Source organism: Myotis myotis, unplaced genomic scaffold (genome assembly GCF_014108235.1).
Source record: "Myotis myotis isolate mMyoMyo1 unplaced genomic scaffold, mMyoMyo1.p scaffold_m19_p_2, whole genome shotgun sequence".
In the NCBI taxonomy this organism is placed as follows: domain Eukaryota; kingdom Metazoa; phylum Chordata; class Mammalia; order Chiroptera; family Vespertilionidae; genus Myotis; species Myotis myotis.
In genome coordinates, this window is record NW_023416324.1 from 14,415,867 (window position 1) to 14,435,174 (window position 19,308).

General features: G+C 39.9%; 2 protein-coding genes across 5 annotated transcripts in view; one reads left to right on the top strand and one right to left on the bottom strand.

The window, feature by feature from the left end:
- The first annotated feature begins 787 nt into the window (after positions 1 to 787).
- Positions 788 to 14,360, top strand: TMEM50A (transmembrane protein 50A). 2 transcript variants are annotated; one of them, XM_036347823.1, is made up of 7 exons: positions 788 to 945; positions 3,317 to 3,421; positions 4,142 to 4,254; positions 7,205 to 7,272; positions 9,651 to 9,743; positions 11,459 to 11,519; positions 13,852 to 14,360. In XM_036347823.1, the coding sequence occupies exons 2-7, from the start codon at positions 3,329 to 3,331 to the stop codon at positions 13,895 to 13,897; spliced, it is 474 nt and encodes a 157-aa protein (XP_036203716.1). In that variant the 5' UTR covers positions 788 to 945; positions 3,317 to 3,328; the 3' UTR covers positions 13,898 to 14,360. The 2 variants fall into 2 exon arrangements, with proteins under 2 accessions (XP_036203716.1, XP_036203717.1); XM_036347824.1 differs by lacking the exon at positions 788 to 945 and adding an exon at positions 1,751 to 1,769.
- A 2,123-nt stretch (positions 14,361 to 16,483) lies between these two features.
- The window catches only part of RHCE (Rh blood group CcEe antigens), a 32,246-nt gene continuing 29,421 nt past the window's right edge, over positions 16,484 to 19,308 (bottom strand). For all 3 annotated transcript variants that reach the window (XM_036350263.1, XM_036350261.1, XM_036350264.1), the window contains 2 exons: positions 18,921 to 18,994; positions 16,484 to 16,524 (listed from right to left, as the gene is read on the bottom strand). In XM_036350263.1, coding sequence (XP_036206156.1) covers positions 18,949 to 18,994 — 46 coding nt within the window. In that variant the 3' untranslated portion in view covers positions 16,484 to 16,524; positions 18,921 to 18,948. The remainder of the gene's footprint in view (positions 16,525 to 18,920; positions 18,995 to 19,308) is intronic.

Genomic DNA, 19,308 nt, shown 5'->3' on the forward strand with positions numbered 1-19,308 from the left:
GGTCAACAACGCTCAACCACTGAGCCAGGCCAGCCGGTCCTCATAAACACAATGTAGTCACTCAATATGGCTGTAAACAGGTTGTTACTGTGGAGTATCTTGGTATGGACAAAGTATTATTTTCACTGAAAATTCTGAAGACCAAGTTTCTTTTCCCCCCAATAATATTTAAAAACAAACAAACAACAACAACAAATACATGCGCACACACACACATTTTTTGGTACAAGAGAAAAGTAAGGAGACATAATAACTAAATGTAACATGATATTCTGGATGGGATTTTGGAACAGAAAAAAGGACACCAAGTAAAAACTAAGGAAATCTGAGTAAACTATTGACTTTAGTTAATAACAATGTATCAATAGGGGAGACAAATGGTGAGACAAAATAAATACAGTATCAATGTTAGTTCACTATTTGTAAGAAATGAACCACAAAAATGCAAAATGTTAATACTGTGGTAGGGAAGCTGTGGAGGGAGGTACTATGGGAACTTTCTGTACTATTGATTCATTTTTACTGCGGGGCTGGCACAGCCCTAGAAAATTTACCGCCGCACTCCAGACGGGTACAAAGGCTCAACAGCGGCCTCCCTTTGGAAGCCTCAGTGCAAAGAGTTACTTCTCGCGCCCACCGTTGAAAGGTGAACCCTAAGGACTACTACTTCCGACGTCCAAGAGACCAGCGGCCGCTGCCGGCGCCGAGCATGCGCAGAGACGTCGGCGTCGCGGGCGTGACTCCGACCCTAGCCCCGCCCCCGTCCTCCCGCCCCGCCCTCTGTCCCCGTCTCCGCATGCGCGTCCCAGACCGGGGTGGCGCTGCTCCATCCGGGTATTCGGCGGCCTGTGCTGGTTTTGTTTTTCTGGCTGAAACCGGGAGCGCGAGGCGGCCCCGTGTGGCACGACACCGGGCTCCAGACCGACGGCACGGGCGGGGCTGGACGTAAGTGCCAGGTGGGAGCGGGGGAGGAAGGCATCGCCGCGGCAGGATAGTGCTCGGACCCGGACTCCGTGCCCGGCGGATGCTGAGTCGTTGTCTCCCACTCTGGGAGCTACAGACGGGCTGTGCCTGGCTGGACCTTCGGGGCTACCTACTTCGGACCGGACCGGCGGCGGCGGCGGGAGAGGGCAGCCGCGTCCGGATCGCGCCGGGCTGCCGGGCCGCGCCCTTCCCAGGACTCACAGGACCCCTGGAAAGCGCCTTGCCTCCCCTGCGGGAGAGCTGGAGAAACTGAGGCTCAGCGGGCTCACCCGGCGAGCCGGACCGGTCTCCAGACCGTCCCGGTCCACACCCCGCACCCGAACCCCCGCGTCTGTGGGCGGAGTTGGGCAGGAGAAGGGCTTCGAGGCGGGGTCGCCGGGAAGAACCGAAAGTAAACATACGAGGCGTGCTGTTCCTCCCGGGGAAGAGTAAAACGAGTGAATTTTCAAAATTAAAGGCTTATTAGCCCTGGTCATATCGCAGTTTTTAATATTTAATTTTAAGTGGGGGACGGTGCAGTTGGATTCATTGCTCTTTATTAGGACATCAGGTTTTTTAAAAATATATTTTATTGATTTTTTACAGAGAGGAAGGGAGAGGGATAGTTAGAAACATCGATCAGCTGCCTCCTGCACACCCCCCACTGGGGATGTGCCTGCAACCAAGGTACATGCCCTTGACCGGAATCGAACCCAGGACCCTTCAGTCCGCAGGCCGGCGCTCTATCCACTGAGCCGAACCGGCCAGGGCTCGGAGGAATGTTTTATGTAACCTGGTCAGCTATGGTAATTTAGCAGTGGATTTTTACGTCCGAATATTAATTTCAATGTCCTTTCTTTTGGCTGGAAAATATCTGTTAGAATCAGAGATGGAGATATCAAAATGAAATGGGTGTTCTTTTTGTAGAAATTACACCAAAAGCCAGGCTTGGAGAAGGAAAAAATAATGAAGTGATATGAATAGAAGACCTGCAGTGCAGTGTTTAATTTCTTAATCTGAATGTGAAGAAACACATTTTAAATAAAATGTATAAATTCCTAAGAGAAATATTTTTCATCTGACTGCATGCTTTAACTCGGAGCCAAAGTTTATCATTTCTCTCTCCACTATGTTAGTGTTCCTGGACTGTACATATCAAAATCATGTGATAACTTAGGTTAGAATTAAAATTAATAATTATTATAAAAATTTTAAATACTTGGCTATCTACCTTTGTTCAGATTACTTAAATATACCAAAAAGATTTTTTTATTGAGGTATAATTGAAATGTAACATTAGTTTATGGTATACAAAATAGTGGTATACAACATAATGGTATACAATATAATAGTTGGGTATGCTTATATTATTGCAAAATGAACACCACAATAAGTCTAATTAACATCCATCACCACATAGTTACAAAATTTTTCTTGTGATGAGAACTTTCAAAATTTACTCTCTTAGCTAGCAACTTTCAAATAATACAATGCAGTATTATTCACTGTATATTATATCCCTCCTCAGGACTTACTTATTTTATAAATGCAAGCCAAAGCCATCTTTTAAATTAAGAAAAATACTAAATAGAAAAAAAGGGAAAATAAATGAATCCAGATTTTATTTTCCAAAGTTATAATGTGGAAGTTTATCAAAAGTTAAATTGAATGTTCTGAAGAAGTGTATGTAGCCAAACTACAGTACAGTTGAACTTTGCATAACATGGTTTGAACTGTGTAGGTCCACTTATAGGCGGATTTTTTTCAATAAATATGCAGACCTCGGCATCCTGGGGTTTCCCATCCCAGGAATCCACAGATGTAGAGGACCTACTGTATGCATTGTTCTAAGCTATCTATAATAATAAAAGCGCAGTATGCTGATTAGACTGGATGTCCTTCTGGATGCCCTTACCAACGAGGCCCAGGCTGCGAGGGAAGCCCAGGTTCTGGGTGCCAGCGACCGGGGGGAAAGGAAGGCCTACTCTTGCACGAATTTCATGCATCAGGCCTCTAGTTTTATATAAGGGACTTGAACATCCTTGGTTTTTGATTATCTTTGGAGATCCTGGAACCAATCTTGCTCTCCCCCCCCCCCCCCCCCCGCCCCGCTTACTGAGGGACTGTAGTTAGTTAAGTTTTTGAGGAGTCAAAAAGTTATCCTCAGATTTTCCACTGTGTGAGTGTTGGGTTCCCCTAAACCCTCTTGTGTTCGGGGGATCAACTATATTTGTAACTTCACTTTTATTAAGTTATTTCTGAGCTATTAATTATTTTCTAAGAACATAAGTCAGGTTTGAAACAAGTAAATAGAAGCGCTTTATTTAATTGTTTGTCTTTGTTTTTTTTTAAGTGACCTGAAAAAATGTCTGGATTTCTAGAAGGCTTGAGATGCTCAGAATGCATTGATTGGGGGGAAAAACGCAATACTATTGCTTCCATTGCTGCTGGTGTTCTAGTAAGTGTCACTGATAATTTGGGTCGTCACTATTTTGGTGTTTGTTTTTATGTTTTAAATTCTGTATGCTGTTTTAAATTAATGTTTTTCATTATATATTTGCCCTTGATAATATCCAGAACCAGATTAAAGTAAAATAAATTATCTTGTGGTGTTAAATTGACTTTAGCATCCTACCTGAAACCATCTGCAGACTGCACTGTAATTAATCAAAAGGAAAAGCAAAACTGCAGCCATTACTTATTCACAGTGTCAAGAGAATAGCTAAAATTCTATCAACAATAATTATTCTCCATATTACTTTGAAGTTTTGTTTTATTTTTCAATGCGTATATCTTTCTGGAGGCTTATGTCAGCAGCAGGCCATTCCTTTTGTCAGTTGGAATCTGAATCATTTTACTTCTTTCTCCTCCTTGAGATATTGTAACTGATTTCTAGTTCACAAAGTAAGATTATAGGCTTTATTATGAAAATATAAATATTGACTAAAGTAGACTTAGAAAAGAAGTTTATGTTAATATTCATTGCTGTCAGATTTAAGGGTATCTAATATTTAATTAGATATTCAACCATGTGCCAGTACATGTAAGAAATTGCTGGAACATTTAAGAAAAATTAGAAATTCATTGAAGGGATTCCTTCACTTTAATACCTTGCTTTCTTTTGCGCCAGTTATATATGAAATTTCTCCTTGATAATCACCTTTTTTGTTTGTTTTAGTTTTTTACAGGCTGGTGGATTATCATAGATGCAGCTGTCATTTACCCCACTATGGAAGAGTTCAACCATTCATACCATGCCTGTGGCGTTATAGCAACCATCGCCTTCCTAATGTAAGTGTCATTGTCAGTGACACTAATTACATAGGTTGTCACAAAATAAAAATGTTTTACACATAGTTGAGTAGATTTAACTTTTTGAAATGTGAAATTAACAGGTTGGGCATCATTTAAAATTCAAACAATAGAAGGCTTATAAAGAAAAGCCACAATGCTCTTTTCTATTCTTCCTTTTACCTCTCCACTTCCACTTCTATCTCCCAGCTTCTCTCAGCTGTCCTATTTCTATTCTATCAATGTTTATAACATTACTTTTAGGTCAGAAACCATGTAGTACTTTGTCTAAGGGTTTGTTTATTCATCTACCAAATATTTATTAAGGTTTTATAGTCCCAGACTCTGCTGTGGAAACAGGAAATAGAGTAGTGAATAAATCAGGAAAATCCTTGCCTTTTTGGAATTCATACTCTAATGAATGAGGCAGATAGTAACAAAAGAGGAAATAAATTAAATACATAGCATGTTAGATAACGGTAAGCACTAGCGAGAAAAAGCAGAGAAGGGAGATATGAAATGTCAACAGAGCGTGTGGAGATTTCATACCAAGTCAAGGAATGCCTCACTAAGAAGGTGGTTTTTGAGCAAAGACTTGTAGAAATGAAGGAACTTATCATGGGGATATACTATAAGAGAGGATCATTTCAGACAGCAGCAAGTACCAGGACTCTATGGCATGGAGATCAGTAAGATTGGAGTGAAGGGCTAAGGTAATAAAAGCTAAAGAAGACTGAAGACTGTTCCAGACTGAGGAGACTAGAGAGACATTAGAATAAAATATACCTCATGATTCTGGACAGGATTCTTTTGCTATTAAGAGCATTATTGGGGGTGGGGGGGAGCATTATTGGGACAGTTGGGAAACTTGAATGAGGTCTGAAGATTAAATGGTAATGAATCATTGCTCATTTCCTGCTTTTGATGGTTGTATTGTGGTTCTTTAGAACTGTCTTGTTTGTGGGAAATACGTATAATTGTATGCCTTGTTTGTAGGAAGTACAGTTCCTGGGATTGTGGGTCATCACGTTGACAACTTTAAAATATTCAGGGTCAAAAATTTAAAGTACTTGTAACTTTTCTGTAAGTTTGAGATTACATATAAAACTAGTAATATCAGAGAACAAATAGAGATTGTTTAAGAATGTGCTGAATAGTTAAGACTGACAAGACGGGGTCATGGCTATCTAATAGAAAATTGTGAATTTTATTCAAATGGCTCAGCAAGGAAAAACAAGAGCTGAGAACCACTAACACAGGAACATCTACATTTTTAAAAATGTGAAGCTTGTTTTAAAGTATATCTATTTTCCTGGCCTGTGTGGCTCAGTGGTTGAGCATCCACCTGTGAACCAGGAGGTCCCAGTTTGATTCCTGGTCAGGGCACATGCCTGGCTTGCTGACTTGATCCCCAGTAGGGGGCGTGCAGGAGGCAGCCGATCAATAATTCTCTCTCATCATTGATGTTCCTATTTCTCTCTCCCTCTTCCTTCCTCTCTGAAATCAATAAAAATCTATTAAAAAATAAAATATATCTATTTTATGTACTAAGTAATTTAGTTAATGTCATTGAAAATAATTATGAGTATTTTGATCATTCTAAAACTTAGATTTGAGTCCTTCTCAGTGGTTAGAGTGTCAGCCCAAGGACTGGAGGGTTCCTGGTTTGATTCCTATGAAGGGCACATACCTCGATTGCAGGCTCGATCCCCGGCCCTGGTCAGGGCCCTTGTGGGAGGCAACCAATCGATATGTCTCTCTCACATCAATGTTTCTCTGCCTCTGTCTCTCTCTCTCCCTTCCACTCTCTCTCAAAATCAATGGAAAAGTATCCTCAAGTGAGGATTAACAAAAATAAACTAAAATTTAGATTTGAATGAGTAAATTAAGACTATATTATTGAGAAAAAAATTAGGGTTCAAATATTCAATACATTTATTGAGCACCTACCATGTGTTAAGCCCTGTGCTAGACACTGAAAATAAAAATGGGAAACAAGGTAGACAGAGCTCCTGCCTTCATGAAGCTTATATTCTAGTGGTATATGTGTGTGTGCTAAATGTATATAATGTTTAACTTTTTAACTTGATATATTGTGAACATTTTCCCATGACATTTAAACATTTTTTAAAGGATACTTCTAACGAAGGCAAGGCTATCTCAGTCTAGAGTGGTACTCTGTGAAAGTCAGTGAGACTTTTTATGTTTGGAAAAATCTATCAGGAAGTGAAAAAAAGATTTTACCCCTTGACTCTCTTTGTGTTGAGTATGTCTGATATGTACAAATGGAAAACTAGATGGGACCAAGCTAAAGATTATTCTAGTCTTAGTAAAATAAACATTTTTTATTGAGGTATAATTGACTATTTTGAGAATTTCACTCTTTCATTTTAAAAAGCATCAGAATCATCTAAAGGACCTGTTAAAACTCAGATTGCTAAGCTGCATACCCAGAGTTTTGCTTCATACGTTTAGATGGGGCTGGGAATTTTTTTCTAATGTGTTCCCAGGTGATGGCTAATTCTGCCAGTCTTGTGACTGTAACTGCTGCTTTAGAGCATATCTGGTTGAAGGGACTTGCTTAAGATCATATGAACCCATTACTCTAGACCAGCCATGGGCAAACTACGGCCGGCAGGCCAGATGCGGCCCATTTGAAATGAATAAAACTATTGAAAAAAAAGACTATACCCTTTTATGTAATGATGTTTACTTTGAATTTATATTAGTTCACACAAACACTCCATCCATGCTTTTGTTCCGGCCCTCCAGTCCAGTTTAAGAACCCATTGTGGCCCTCGAGTCAAAAAGTTTGCCCACCCCTGCTCTAGACTCATGAGGCCTAAGCTTAAATTTGAGGAACTCTAGCTTATTGTATCTGATAATCTGATGTCATGGATAGTCTCCTCTTGGCATCGGAAACCCTGATTTCTTGGTTTTATTTATACAGGATTAATGCAGTATCGAATGGACAAGTCCGAGGAGATAGTTACAGTGAAGGTTGCCTGGGTCAAACAGGTAAATAGGTACAAATAATGTCTTACTATGCATCCTTAAAATGAGAATATATATGGAGAACATATATAACTCCTTCAGATCAGGAATAGAATGAAGGTGTATCTAGAGCAGAAGTTACAGGTTCCAAGGCATAAGGTAAAAGTTGCATTTGGTTAGATTTGGCTTTAAAGTACAGAATATGCAGTTTTGAATATATAACCCTGTGCAATAATGTAGATATAAATGTACACAATAAAGAACAGTATATAACGAATGTGTATGCAAAATAGAACTTACCTTACTTTCCAGCTATCCCATATAAATTTTCTTCTCTTTTTTGCCAACCTTATTTGATTGAACTAGCATTTTGAATAGTTTAGAATCATAGGTCTTAGTGTCTGTTTTAAAATACACAACATAAAATTTGCCATCTTAACCATTTCTAAATGTAGTTAGTAGTGTTAGTATATTCACATTGTTGTGCAGCCAACCTCCAGAACTTCTTTTTATCTTGCATACTGAATATAATAATAGAATTTTAGTGTGTGGGTTCATCCAGGCCCTTCCTCCTCAGCTGAGGAAATCATATCCCCTAGACTCCGTTGCCATGCATCCGAGGTAAGCAGGATACAGGACATGTGTGGCAGTTTCTAGAGTCCAGTTTGCTCAAAGAATTGAGGGGACAAATACTTATTAAGCAATGTAAATGGTAAATTGAGTGTATTACATCCATACAGAAATAAACTTGGATGTAGGCAAATTGCAAGGTTTTTTGTTGTTTGTATAATGAAACTAGAGGCCTGATGCACGAAATCATGCAAGGGCTTTAGCCCCAGCCCCCGCCTGTTGTGGCTTTATCCAGGAGGAAGGACGTCTGGTCTAATTAGCATATTGTGCTTTTATTATTATAGATAGGAGAAACCACTAGTCAGCTATGATCTCTCTTTGGTTCGTTCACTGTCTTCGTAGATGAACTTAAGTAGAAGAGATCCAGAAACATGTACCTACCATAACTTTATAAACTAAAGGAATAGGTGAATGTTAGTAGTTAGTGTTGATAATAATCTTCTATATACACTAGAGGCCAGTTGCATGAAGATTCGCGCAATAGGCCTTCCTTCCCCCGGCTGCCGGCACTGGTTTTCCTCCAGTACCCGGGACCCAGGCCTTTGGTCTGGCCGCAGCGGAGAAGCCAAGCCTCGAGCTGCTCCGGCCACAGCAGTGAGGCTTCAGTCATCTTCAGTTTTTGCTCTGTGCCTGCATATGCAAATTAACCACCATCTTTGTTGGGTTAATTTGCATACTCATCCTGATTGGCTGGTGGGTGTAGCAGAGTGACACCAATTTGCATTTTTCTCTTTTATTAGTGTAGATAAAAGGCTAATATGCAACGTGTCCCCTTGGGAGTTCAACCGGGAGACCGGGAGTTCAGTTGCTCACTATGATGTGCACTGACCACCAGGGGGTGGCGCAGAACGAAGGAAGGCCCCAGCTGGCAGCTGGAAGGTCCTGTCTGCCGGCCAGGCCTAGGGACCCTACCTGTGCACGAATTTTGTGCACCTGGCCTCTAGGAAGACAATAATAGCTAGAACTAAGACTAGAAGAATATGGCCATTGCATCTTTAAATAAAATTTGTTAGCTAGCATAGCTTTGGGGGGGTTGAGAGACAGTTGTATTTGTTTTGTGTGTGTGTTTTAATATCACATCTATGAGTAACAGCTTATTTCATAACTATTATTTTATGTTTGTATATTAAATAAGAAATATATATATAGCATTCTATTTGCCGTGCTAATTAAATAAACTCAGCTTGGAGTTCATTTTAGGCAGTGTAATGATTTTATAGCAGATTTTCATAAATATTATTTAAATGTGATTTAAGTCTTCCTCTATTAACATAATTTTAATGCAGCTTTTCTAAGTGCCAGCCACAATAAATATGTATTTATTTTGCTGCCAAACTTCCCTGAAAGTGAAATACGATAGTGTTTAGATTCAGATATCACTGAATATGAATCTTTTGTAAGTATACCTATGTTTTTGTTTGAAAGTTCTCTTGGAGGACTTTAAATTTTGCAGCACAATTTCTAAAAATATATGAAAAATGAGTTTAAATACGGTGAAACATATTTTGTAAGATTTTTATTGGACAGTTGAGGACAGTTTTTCTTAGTGTAGATATTTAGGGAAAATAAATATAGGCACTTAAAATACACATATCAGCCAACAAGAAAAAGGCCCACATCTTCACTGTTGAAAGATACTCAACACATCTGGTCTTTTTATTTTAGACTTTAATGATAACTACACATTTTTTCTGTTTGAGTTTTTGAAAAGTTAATTGAATTGACTGCTGCCATATGAAAAACAATTCTGGTAAAATGTTAATTCTTTTAAGGTGCTCGCATTTGGCTGTTCATTGGTTTCATGTTGGCCTTTGGCTCTCTGATTGCGTCTATGTGGATTCTCTTTGGTGGTTATGTTGCTAAAGGTAAGAGAGAGCACAGCTTATATTTTACTTCAATGGAATACTGAAATTGAGCAGTAAAGTTGGTTATTTTTTTCATTAAGCTAGGCCAGCTACTAGCAATACATTTATGCCTAGGAACTCCCCTCTCCCTATTAGTATTTTGTTTTGTTTGGATGTTTTTAGTATCTTGGAAGGAATAGGACATAGCTTCCTATTCTTTGGCTTCCCAAAACCTCAAAAGCAGAATATATATGTTCTCCAGCTACTTGGCAGGTTTTGATTTGCTGAATAATATCCATGCAAAACTCTAATATCCTAGAATTAGAATTTATTGAGCTAATAAATTTCTGATAATGACATCATTTCCTTTTAGATAGCAAAGTAAATTAATATTTCATGTGCATCTGTTACATGAGGCCAGTTTAAGGCAAGCTCAGATAAAGGCCTGCTCTTAGATTCTTGGCTGCAATTTCGCCTGAGGGATATCAGAAAAATATGCAAAACCACTTAATGTTCCAAGTAAAATTGACTATGTTTATCTTAGTAAAAATACAATATTAATGATTTGTAGAAACTGGACTAGCAGAGATATAATCTAACCCTTCTTTGAACAAAACGTGATTCTTAAACTAAAATCATGAGTTTCCTGAATTTTTATTAAAATCTTTTTAAGTCTTACAGATAAGAATGATAGGCATTTTAAAATATTTATATCTTTATTTTGTTTATATGTTTATTATTAAAATCATGTTGCCAAAAATGTAAAAAAAGAAAAAAATAGAAAAAGAAACTATAATAATCTTACTGCTCTTAAATATTTTGGTACATTTTCTTTGTTCTCTTCTGTTTTTTATGTAGTTATAATTATAGTATAAATAAACTTTTGAAGCCTGCTTTTGCATGTTACATAATATGGTTCTCTTGCTGCTACAAAATCTTTGTCACCATCATATTAGAAAGAAAAAAAAATTACTTTTTTTTATTTGAATTGGATAATACTTGTTCATTGTAGAAAACTGAGACTATAAAAGAACTCAAAGAAGATTTTAAAATTACTGATAATTCTTCTTTCCCAGATACATCTATTAATACAGAGTTCCTTTATATAGGAATGTGTTTATATCATAGACTTTTAAGATTTCTTTCCAAAAGGTTTTTGGAGCCAGGTTATGCTTTGAGAATCATTAGTAGCAGATCTATAGTTTTATAAAGTTGCCTTTCTACAGGATCTTCATGAGCCATTCTATTTTTTATTTTATTTTATTGACTTCAGAGAGGAAGGGAAAGGGAGAGAGAAATAGCAACATCAGTGATGAGAGAGAATCATCGAACTGCTGCCTTCTGCCTGCCCCCTACTGGGGATTGAGCCCACAACCCAGGCATATGCCCTGACCAGGAATCAAAGTGGTGACCTCTTAGTTCCTGGGTCAACACTCAACCACTGAGCCACACCAGTTGGACGTTCCTCAGCACATTAAACAGTGTCAAACATAGTATGTAATCAGTATTTGTTAAATGAATGAAGGGATCTGTCAACTACTAAACCAATACTAGACTCTGTCATGTATTATGTCATTTAATACTTAAACCAACCATAGTTATCATCAAAGTCAGTTATATTAGGAAAACTGATATGCATCAGATTATCAGAAACTAAAATGTTTTGAGATGATAAACCTCTAAAATTATTATTATTATTTTACATTAACATTAGTATATTATTATTATTTTTACAGAAAAAGCCGTAGTATACCCTGGAATTGCTGTATTTTTCCAAAATGCCTTCATCTTTTTTGGGTAAGTTTGTTTTGCATTTTTCATCCTATCTTTTCTTTTAAATGCTTTTTTAATAATAGTTTCTTTTATGTCATTTACATATTTAGTTGCTTTATTTACCCCTGTTCAGTGCCCCTCGATGTTATTATCATCCTATATAATAAAAGGGTAATATGTAAATTGACCCTAAAGGCAGAACAACTGGGAACGACCAGTCACTATGAGATGCACTGACCACCAGGGGGCAGATGATCAATGCAGGAGCTGTCCCCTGGTGGTCAGTGTGCTACCACAGGGGGAGGTCTGCTCAGCCATAAGCCGGGGAACAGGCCTAAGCTGACAAGTGGACATCCCCGAGGGCTCCTGGGCTGCCAGAGGGATGTCTAACTGCCAACTTAGGCCTGACCCCCCAGAGAGCGGGCCTAAACCGGCAGGTGGACATCCCCCGAGGGACCCCAGACTGCGAGAGAGTGCAGGCAAGGCTGAGGGCCCCCCCCCCAGCTCAGGGCCCACCCCCCGACACCCAAGTGCACGAATTTTCATGTACCAGTCCTCTAGTAAAATACAAAGAATGAGAAAGGTTTTTTTTAAAAGAATAACTTACTGACTTTTAGAGAGAGGGGAAAAGAGAGAGAGAGAGAGAGAGACATCGATGCTCTTTCTACTGCCTTCTGCACACCCCCATCGGAGACCCTGCCTGCAACCTGAGCATGTGCCCTTGATCAAGAATTGAACCAGCAACCTCCTGGTGCAAGGGATGGCGCCCAACAATTGAGCCACACCAGCCAGGGCAAGAAAGATATTTTTAATACATGGGTTAGTTTACTGCCAACCTTTGGAATATACGTTGATTTTTAAAATTGCTACCACCATCCTGACTGGGTAGCTCAGTTGGTAGGCGCATCATCCTGATATGCCAAGGTTTCGGGTTTGATCCCTGCTCAGGGCACATACAAGAATTAACCAGTGAATGCATAAATAAGTGGAACAACATATCAGTGTTTCTCTTTTTCCTTCTCTCTCTTCTTCTCCCTCCCTTATTCCTCTCTCTCAAATCAATAAATAAAAATAATTTTTTAAAAGAGTAGAGAAATATATTGAAGAGTGACCTGTTAAACAAGAATCAAGAATCAGAATTTTTTTTTTTTTATGATTCTTTTTTTAAAATTGATTTTGAGAGAGAGAGAGAGAGAAAAACAGCGATGTGAGAGCGATATATTGACCAGCTGCCTCCTGCACACCCTCTACTGGGGATGAGGCCCGCAACTTGGCACATGCCCTGACCGGGAATCGAACCAGCAACCTTTCAGTGCACAGGTTAACCTTCCAACCAACTGAACTGGTCAGGCTCTAAATCCTTTTCTAACACATTCAGACAGAATAAATTCTCTATGTTTCTGTGCTCCCTTAACATTTGGTATATATACCTCTTCCCTCCTCCCTGAATACTTACCACATTGGATCATCAAGAATGTGAGCAGCTTGCCCTGGCTGGTGTTGCTAAGTGGTTAGAGCATAGGCCTGTGCACTGAAGAGTCTGGTTTAATTTCCAGTCAAGGGCACATACGTGGGTTGTAGGTTTGATTCTCTGCTCTGGTTGGGGCATGTTCAGGAGGCAACCAATCAATGTGTTTCTCTCACATAGATGTTTCTCTCCCCACCCCCTCCTTCCTTTCCACTCTCTAAAAAAATCCTCTAGTGAGGATTTTTTTAAAAAAGGAACAACTTGAGAGTGAGGACTATATCTTATTTATCTTTATAGCCCTAGCATTTAGCACCTAGTACCTTGATACTCAAAAAAGGTTTGTTGATTCCTAGCCAGTTTGACTCAGTGGATAGAGGGGCAGCCTGTGGACGGAAGCTGTCCCGGGTTCGATTCCTGTCAAGGGCACATGCTCGGGTTGTGGGCTCAATCCCCAGTAGGGGGCGTGCAGGAGGCAGATGATCAATGATTCTCATCATTGATGTTTCTGTCTCTCTCCCTCCCTCTCCCTTCCTCTCTGAAATCAATAAAAATAAGTAAATAAATAAATAAGGTTTGTTGAATGAATTTGATAAAAGTCAGACAAACAGTGGTTACATACTAAGCCTTGATTAACTTTTTTAAGAGTGACATATGTCCCCAATACTCATAGTTAAGGATGCAGGGATGCTGGTGATAAGTCGCACAGCTGAGCACAGTGAAGAATTTACTGCCTTAAGAGTGATCAGCTTGTTCTGACAAAGGGCATGGTTTTTTTTATACAGCTCATCAATTATTCTTTGGAGCTAGTTTCCCATGATTCTAAGTCTCACATATCTTTTCTTTTCCCAAACATAACTAGTCATGTGATGCTTCTTGTTTTATTCACAGAGGACTGGTTTTTAAGTTTGGCCGCACTGAAGACTTATGGCAGTGAAAACATCTGATTTATTGCTCCTGTACAATAGCCCTGCATGGGTTTATTCTGTTGTGTTTGTTTTTTATTTTTAATACTAACTCCCAATCTTTTGTAATGGCATTTTCTAAACTTATTTCTGAGTGTAGTCTCAGCTTACATTTGTGTGATACTAAAATCATGAGAAATCGCTATTTAAACAATAACAACAAAAATCTATTGTGGTATGCATTTGATTAACATCAAATGTTAAGGAAAAGTATTCCACGTGAGTAAGTTTTGTTAAGTTTTATCATGGTATAATTGTAAAAATAAAAATAAATCAGAAAAGAAATTGTGGATACATCTTATCTGAGTATTTGTCATAGCCAAGATCCAAAATGCAATTGAAGTGCTCTTAAAATACGATGTGTTTATTTAAATGTGGGCTCTTCTGTGTCAAATATTAAGTGAAATATAAACATTTTCTTGTTTTTAAAAACTATTCGGTGGTCAGAATTCCTTCTCACTCTACTTTGTGTTGGGTTTATTCAGTTTTGCCAAATTCTGAAAATGTTTCAGTGTAAGTAAGTAGCTATTAAAAGTCTTCCAAGGGGTGAGTGAGCATGTCGGGAGCAGCTCCTGATCCAGCCACCAGGCTCCTCAAAAGTGTCCCTTCTGGCCCTGGCTGGTTTGGCTCAGTCCTTCGGCCTACGAACTGTAGGGTCCTGGATTCAATTTTGGTCAAGGGCACATGCCTGGGTTGTGGGCTTGACCCCCAGTAGGGGGCATGCAGGAGGCAGCCGATCAGTGATTCTCTCTCATCATTGATGTTTCTATCTCTCTCCCTCTCCCTTCCGCTCTGAAATCAATAAAAAATATATATTAAAAAAAAGCGTCCCTTCTGAGCCACTGATCCGTGATCAGTTGTGCCACATGGTTCTGGTGGGACACACGGTTCTGGTGGGACACACAGTCACTCCACAGCTACCACTGAAGGAAAGAAGAAAAAGATAGGGATTTGACACTAAGGTAACAGATTTTGTTGGTGGTGGTTTGATGATAAATTGTGTTCCATGTTTCATTGTATCTCTGTAATGAAACACTGTGCTCAAAACAGACCAGCCAGGTCAGTTACAATTACAGCCGTTAACCACCCGGGGTGCTCAGTCTCTTCCTCTTTGGAACCTGCTATCCCTTCCCTCTCGCCCCCACCTCCCTCCCAGGCTCTCCACTTTAGCCAAGTGGGATTTTTTTTTAAAGGAGCTAGCTAACCATGGGTACATGTTCTTCAGAACTACAGTTTGAAATGTTTTATTTTATAAAATTTGCTACAATTAGCCTTCATTAAACACGAAGTATCAGGTGATTTAAACCTGCGGTACTCCTTTTCTTGTCAGCCACAGTTTCCTCCCTGAATGTATGTTTTGAATACGGCCTGGTCACTGCTCAAAGAAGTAACTATTGCTGTCATCCCACAGCAGATCAGCCATGGTGAGTTTCAGATCCATAGGCTGTGAGAATTGGAGGGGATCTTAGAGGTTGAAGTCCACCTTCTCTTTTCACAGATGAGAGAACTCAGACCATGCAAATTTAAATGATTTCCTCAAGGTCATGGAACTAGTGTTTTTTTGTTGTTGTTTTAAAATATATTTTATTGATTTTTTTTTTTTTTTTTTTTTACAGAGAGGAAGGGAGAGGGACAGAGAGCCAGAAACATCGATGAGATAGAAACATTGATCAGCTGCCTCCTGCACACCCCCTACTGAGGATGTGCCCACAACCAAGGTACATGTCCTTGACCAGAATCGAACCTGGGACCCTTCAGTCCGCAGGCCAACGCTCTATCCACTGAGCTAAACCAGTCAGGGCCATGGAACTAGTGTTTTAATGTTGAGGCAGTGCACCTCGACCATGATGTCTTTCCCCACAGTTAATTCAGAAAGTGTTCAGGGAATAAGAACTACTGTACCTTGAAAACTGTTGGAATAAAATTAAGGTCTGCGAGGACTAAATTTAAGTGAGCTCATTTCCCCCTATTTTTTATCATCTGCTCTGCTGGTGTAGACAAGAATTAATTGGGTAGCATACTTTATTAAGCATGAAAAAGAATCTACGAATTGCCAAGAAATTTAACCCAAACCTTAATGAGGTGCCTGCATCCAAGAAAACGTTGGTAGCATCATTTTTAATGAAACCAAACATTTATTTAAAATTGTTATGAGCCCTAACCAGTTTGGCTCAGTGGATAGAGTATCGGCCTGTGGACTCAAGGGTACCAGGTTCAATTCCGGTCAAGGGCATGTACCTTGGTTGCAGGCACATCCCCAGTGGGGAGTGTGCAGGAGGCAGCTGATCGATGTTTCTCTCTCATCGGTGTTTCTAACTCTCTATCCCTCTCCCTTCCTCTCTGTAAAAAATCAATAAAATATATTTAAAAATAAATAAAAAAAATTGTTATGAAATTACCATTTAAACAAGTCTTTAGTCTTTTATTTTAATATCAAATCCATTTCTGACCTTGTTTCATTGTACATAGGGAGACTGCAGTAACGAGTTTGTCACACAGAAAAAATGTGGGCAACAGTGAAAGGAAGCTCTCTTGTTTAGGAACAGGCCTTGTTTTTCTTGGATGCCTTTGCTTAAAATCCAACAGCCAAATGAGGAAACTGTAAAAGCAAAGCAAACATTTTTGTTACAGATGAATCCTTCCACTCTTAAAATTTGTGCACATACTGATTCTGCCTTGATCTTTTGAAATTTATATTGACCAAAATGTCTCATCACAGAGGTTTTTGCATAAAATCTGAATTGGAAGAGCTCCTAGACCAGCGGTTTTCAACCTGTGGGGTTGCGACCCCTTTGGGGGTCGAATGACCCTTTCACAGGGGTCACCTAAATACATTCTGCATATCAGATATTTACATTACGATTCATAACAGTAGCAAAATTACAGTTATGAAGTAGCAACGAAAGTAATTTTATGGTTGGGAGTCACAACAACATGAGGAACTGTATTAAAGGGTCGCGGCATTAGGAAGGTTGAGAACCACTGTCCTAGACAGATCTCATTTCGTATAGCTCCTTACATGGATCATTGCCAAATAGTCCTCTGGTGTTTTTTTTTGAAAACCTCCAGTAGCAATGGGCTCACTACCATGTAAAGGAGCTAATTCCGTTTTGCAGACAGTTCAAATAGCTAACAATTTACACTGCATTACTTACTGGGCCCGGGTGCACTTTTTGGAGAAGCATAGAAAAGAATCTTTTTTCCCTACACAACAGCTTCTTAGTATTTGAAGATAGTTCTTAGGTCTCCTTTGGGTCTTCTCTTCTGCAAGCTGACTACATCCTGAATTCTCTAGTTGTGCCTTACAATATCACTACTCATTGAGGCGCTTGGATCACAGAATTCTAGAGTTGTAACTCAGAGTAGCTAACGTGGGGTATATTCTATGGATCAGGGTGCTAACATTCTCACACATTATCTCCTTCGAATCCTTACAACAACCTAGCGAGACATTATTATTATTATCTCCATTTCAGAGAGGGGAGGCTGATTCTCTGAGAGGTCACAGAGTTAGAGGTGGCAGAACCCAGATCTGTCTGAATCCAGAATGTGGAATTTGATCTCATTCTACCATGAGGAAACAGCCTCAGAGAAGTAAAGCGATTTGCCTGAAGGCACCAACTTGCCTGGGGTGAGCTAGGACTAGAATTCAGATCTGCTTCTGCTAAAAGGGTAAGAACACTTGCAGGGCATGGGAAGAGACTGGCTGTTGGGAAAAGCCAAGAGCCAATGACGAGAGAGCAGCAGATGCAGGATGAGGCAGGTTACACACAATAATGTGGATGGCTCTCGGAATAATGCCGAGTGAAAGAAGCCAGGTGAAGAAGAGCATGTATGGTTGGTTCCATTTATGTAAGTTTATAGAAAATGCAAACTAGTCTGTAGTGACAGAAAGCAGGTCAATGGATGCCTGGAGATGGGTGGGGTGGGGTAGAAGGGAGTCGTTCCAAGGAGGCAAGAGGAAATGTTTGGTGGTAATGGGTATGTTCGTTATCTTGATTGCAGTGATGGTTTTCACAGGTGTAGAGTACGTTTAAAAGTATCAAATTGTAGGCTTTAAATGTGTGTGGTTCATTGCCAGTTACAAAGCTGTTAGGAGAGGAGGGAGGAGGAGAGAAGAGGCAGGTCCTCAGTTTTGCCCCTACAGAGACAGGTGTCAAGGCCCATACTAACGCTGGTGTGACCCTTTAGTGATCAGTGGATCGGCAAGCGGGTGGAGAAAGGATTGGCCTGGGACTCAGGGCCTGGTTCCTGGTCTTGTCTCTGCCACTCCCAGAGTATGTTACTGGGCACTAGGGTGACCTCCGTCAGCTCCCACTTCCCATTTGTAACAGGCAGTATTGATCCCTGCTTCCCCAACCTCAGCTTCGATTGGAAGATTACCCAAGGCAACATACATCAGAGTGCTTTGTGAACTATGAGTGTAGGTCAAAGGGAGGAGGGCAGGGGGTGACAGTGTCTAGCCCAGTTATAACAACTGCTACAATGTAATGCAGGTGACTAGTTGGAGCTGTGTGTCCCTTGGCTAAATGACCCCAAGTTCTATACTAAAAGTTTCCTTGTGTCCACCAGCTATAATTTATCAAGAGTTGTTTTAGAGTCAGCTCTGCCACTCAATCACTGTGAGAACTTGGTCAGTCCTGGCTCCACTCTGAGCATCTGTCCAATGAGGGTATTAGACTTGCTGGCCCCAGCAGTCCTCCTGGCTCTTGCATTCAGGATTCTGTCACCTTCACGTCACACTATTTGCCCATGTTGACAACTCCAGGTGGAAAGAAGTGTGACCAGAGACAGTTCTCTTATCCCTGGCCCTCACTGACTGAGGCGTCAGGGAAATGGTAACCTTTACCACATCGTGGATTTGCTCCTTCCTTACTCTTCATTTTCATTTGTTCTTATTTCACTCTCATAAACACCAAGTTAACATATGCCCCAGTACCTTTTTAAGTTCATTCACTCAACATCTGTGACATTAAGAGGTTAAAAAAAACTTACCTCCCAGAAAGCTTGGTCATCAAAATATTTAGCCACATGAGGTGCTTTCCATATTTTGAGGTTTAAGATGAGACCTGTTTAAATTCATTAAAAAATGTTGAACATTCAGAGCACAGCATTTGTTATCTCAAAATATCATATGTCAACTATAGTATCTCAACAGAAATCCTTTTTTTTCCTCCCACAACCAGGAGACAGACAAATGGAAGCACTGTTCTTGCTGGGCCCGCTTAATTGATCCTATAGATCTTTTAACAGGAACTGGCTAGAGCAATTATTTCTAAAAGATTTCGATTACTCTGAGAGGTGTAGGAAAACCATGGATCTGACACTCTTCCCGAGATGGAATAGAACGGCCCTACCGACAGTGTCCCCACATGAAAGCTTA

What these genes read in the sequence shown, in the direction of transcription:
- TMEM50A (XM_036347823.1), top strand. Translation starts at nt 3,329, where the DNA reads ATGTCTGGATTTCTAGAAGGCTTGAGATGCTCAGAATGCATTGATTGG. An exon ending in TGGTGGTTATGTTGCTAAAG is followed by an intron (nt 9,744 to 11,458) that starts GTAAGAGAGAGC and finishes TTATTTTTACAG; the next exon opens with AAAAAGCCGTAGTATACCCT. An exon ending in AATGCCTTCATCTTTTTTGG is followed by an intron (nt 11,520 to 13,851) that starts GTAAGTTTGTTT and finishes TTTTATTCACAG; the next exon opens with AGGACTGGTTTTTAAGTTTG.